The sequence below is a fragment of the Pangasianodon hypophthalmus genome, chromosome 19, assembly GCF_027358585.1.
Source record: "Pangasianodon hypophthalmus isolate fPanHyp1 chromosome 19, fPanHyp1.pri, whole genome shotgun sequence".
Taxonomy (NCBI): domain Eukaryota; kingdom Metazoa; phylum Chordata; class Actinopteri; order Siluriformes; family Pangasiidae; genus Pangasianodon; species Pangasianodon hypophthalmus.
Window position 1 is genome coordinate 19,960,855 of NC_069728.1, and position 3,338 is coordinate 19,964,192.

Genomic DNA, 3,338 nt, shown 5'->3' on the forward strand with positions numbered 1-3,338 from the left:
GCCAATTCCCTCCCTCCAGTTAGGTCTCCCCTATCACACAACAGCTATCAACCAGGCAGGGCGAAGGCTATCACGTGCTATCTCCGAGACATGTGAAGCCAGCCAGCTGCATCTTTTCGAACTGCTGCTCATGCAACATCAGGGTGCAGAATAACACACTCACAGATGCCCATGATTGGATAGTGTTGCTGTGATTGACAGGGGAGAGAGAGTATGTCCCTCCCTCCCCGAGAGCATGGCCAGTTTTGCTCTCTTGGACACCAGGCCACAGGTGGTTGTGGTATCATTTGGATTAGAGCTCGAGACGATAGGGAGAACGATTTTCTACTGCGCCACTCAGGAGCTCTTAAATGCAGCTGTAAGTACATCTGGTAATTACCTCCACATTACAATTATACCAAAATCATTCCAGTATACAGCCAATATAAGCAATTAGCTCTAGTTAAATCTAACACATTGTTCTCTTAAATCAGTATTTCTTCCATTTGTTTTTGAATTTCTAATTTGATCTTAATTTGAAAACAAGGAGGATTATTGGAAAGACAATAAGCATGAAGGCAAGAACTCCAACTCTAACAATGGAGAGCCAGAACAGCACATGCATCTGATCAGTACAGCTGTAACCTGTATGGAAAAATAAAATTGTTTTAAAAAACATCAGAAGCTAAAGTACATAATGGAGTACACTGAAAAAATACTTTACAATATTGGATGATTTATTAACAGGAAAAGGTTTTAACTAGAGAAAATTCTGTTAAAGTGAACACCACCCCATTGCTGCGCTCCCTCCACTGGCTTCCTGTAGCTGCCCGCATCAGATTTAAAACACTGATACTCGCCTACAAAGCCAAAAACGGACCAGCACCCACTTATCTCAAAGCACTTATCACACCTCGAGCGCCACCACGCTCCCTCCGATCCTCTAGCACTGCTCGACTGGTCCCTCCATCTCTCAGGGTACAAGGAAGGCATGCATCGAGACTCTTCTCTGTTCTGGCACCAAGGTGGTGGATTGAACTTCCCCTAGATGTCCGAACAGCTGTGTCACTGGCAGTCTTCAAACGACGGCTAAAGACTTACCTCTTCATAAAATACTTAAATTAGCACTTTCACCAAAAAAAAAAAAAAAAAAAACCCTCCCCAACAGAGTTTTAGACTGATGGTATTCCTAGTTTGTGACCTACCGAGCCAATATCAGAATGTATTTTTGATAGACTTCAAAGCACTATTGTAAGTCGCTCTGGATAAGGACGTCTGCCAAATGCCATAAATGTAAATGTAAATGAAAGGAAGCTTATTTGATCAAAACTCTTACCTTTTCCATCGCTGCTGTCTGAACCCTGGAGTGTAACAGAATCTGTGTTCTTGTTAACCGTTCCAGGTCTACGACTGGGTTTCATCTCTTCACCTTTACAAATAAAATGGAAAAGCAGCAAATAAACAGAAATGATACTAAATATGAATAATGTGAAATATTCAGCATTTAATGCATATGTACACATAATTCTGGTTAAAGTGTTGATCTGGAATTAGCAGGTTATCAGAGTAAAACTGTTTACCTTCAAATTGCAGATGTGTTCCAGATGTGAACTTTAGTAAACTTCCATCCAATTCTCCACAAAAATATTCTCCTCCATCATCTTCTCTTGCTCCATTAATGTAGAGATCAAACTTATGGGCATTTACAGTAATACTGAAGTGGCTATCTTTAAATCCCTCATCAAATGTGTAGCCCAAAGTGTTACTGTATGGTCTTGCAAAAAACTGAGGCAATTTTCCAAAACTCTGTCTGTACCAAAATAAATTATTTTTGTTTTTGACGCTGCTAATGTTACACTCCATAGTTACATTTTCTCCATGCTTTACTGTTTTCACGTCAAGCTCCTTGATGTCAGAAGTTTTTACTGTAAAAAAGTGTTTAATATTTAATGTTTAATGATGTCAGTAAATGAGTTAAATATGTAATATTGCTATTTTAAATGAAAGTTTTCAAAATGTTACTCACCAGCTGTGCAGAGACAAAGCAGAGAGTAAAGAGCGACAAAGAGTGCGATCATCGTTCCTGTTTAGACAAAGTGATAGTGAGGTAAGGAACTTGTGTGTTCAGTAGAAAACCAGGTCCAGACTCACGCCTGATTGGATGTTTTGAAGCTGTGGACTGATTTGATTGGTCTATTAGCTGTAAGGAGATGTGAAGCTGACAGTGAATTCTTGTCTATTCTGATGCTGTGATGAGTCACATGACTTTACAGATATGATCTACTGGAGCTCTATCAGTCCTGTGTGCTGGAACCTCTCTGATAGAAGAAGTTTAATGAAGTGCTTTTAGGTCAGCAGATCTAACAACCCCAAAGAGGAATAATGTGTAATCCCGCTGTGGGGGAGCGGGACGCAGTAGAGTTTCAGTATGGTCCTTTCACAAATCATTTGTCTAAGGTAGAAGCTGGAGTGAGCACATATACAGGGTTTTACGGTAAACATCAGACACTTGAGGGAAAAAGCTCATCTGTATTATTTAAGATGTAGACCCTAGAAAAGTTTACAGTAGAAAAGGTTTTTTTTTGGTGATTCATTTCTTTTTAAAAAGATGTTGTGTACAGCAGTTAATAAGAAAGTGTGGATTTAAATTTACAGTTTTAATGTTTAATTATAAAAAGAGGAGTGACTGGTCAGTGGTGATTACCTTAAAACCCTGCATATACATGCACTAGAGTTTCTACACAACAGGCTTTACCATCATTCATTAAATTACATATTTAATGACCTGTTCTTACCATCCATAAAATCCACGTTTCATGTGTTAATTAACTTTCTGAGGACATCAATGGACTTACCCTTTTAAGTTTCATGTTCAGTGTTATTTCATTACATTAACAGAATTTCACAATAGTCACAGTAGTTAAGTACTTAGCATTTTAGCTAAGTCCCAGCATTCCTAACATAATCATGAATGAATGTAGTGTGTGATTTATGCTTGTGTAACTCCAATTACTTACTGATGCCTTTGTATGTATATTTCAGTTTCACTCCTTTCATGAAACTTAAACACCTCAACATCACGTCGTGGTCCGGGGGTCACTGTGTGGAGGAGTGGAAGTTACTGGATAGCTGAGTGAGGTAGCCAGTGAGGCCAGTACACTTCCAGTTTCAAGTTTGGTGATGTTGGGGAAAGGGTTGTTATTGTCAGTGAAGGAGACAGAATGCCTTATTGATAAATAAAACCACACTTTGCTAGGACTGGAGCAACTTCACTGTAATGAACTCACCATTGTGCTGTGAGTGTTTGTACGAGAACATTAAAAAATACACACGTCTCATGTCGGCCTCCGTGGCTAAAA

At 39.2% G+C, this 3,338-nt stretch overlaps 1 protein-coding gene across 1 annotated transcript; it reads right to left on the reverse strand.

The window, feature by feature from the left end:
• Positions 1-465: 465 nt before the first annotated feature.
• LOC113523952 (uncharacterized) lies at positions 466-2,062 on the reverse strand. The gene is made up of 4 exons (XM_053242339.1): positions 2,006-2,062; positions 1,560-1,904; positions 1,316-1,408; positions 466-624 (listed from the first exon to the last, which is right to left on the reverse strand). The coding sequence occupies exons 1-4, from the start codon at positions 2,055-2,057 to the stop codon at positions 500-502; spliced, it is 615 nt and encodes a 204-aa protein (XP_053098314.1). The 5' UTR covers positions 2,058-2,062; the 3' UTR covers positions 466-499.
• Positions 2,063-3,338: the final 1,276 nt, after the last annotated feature.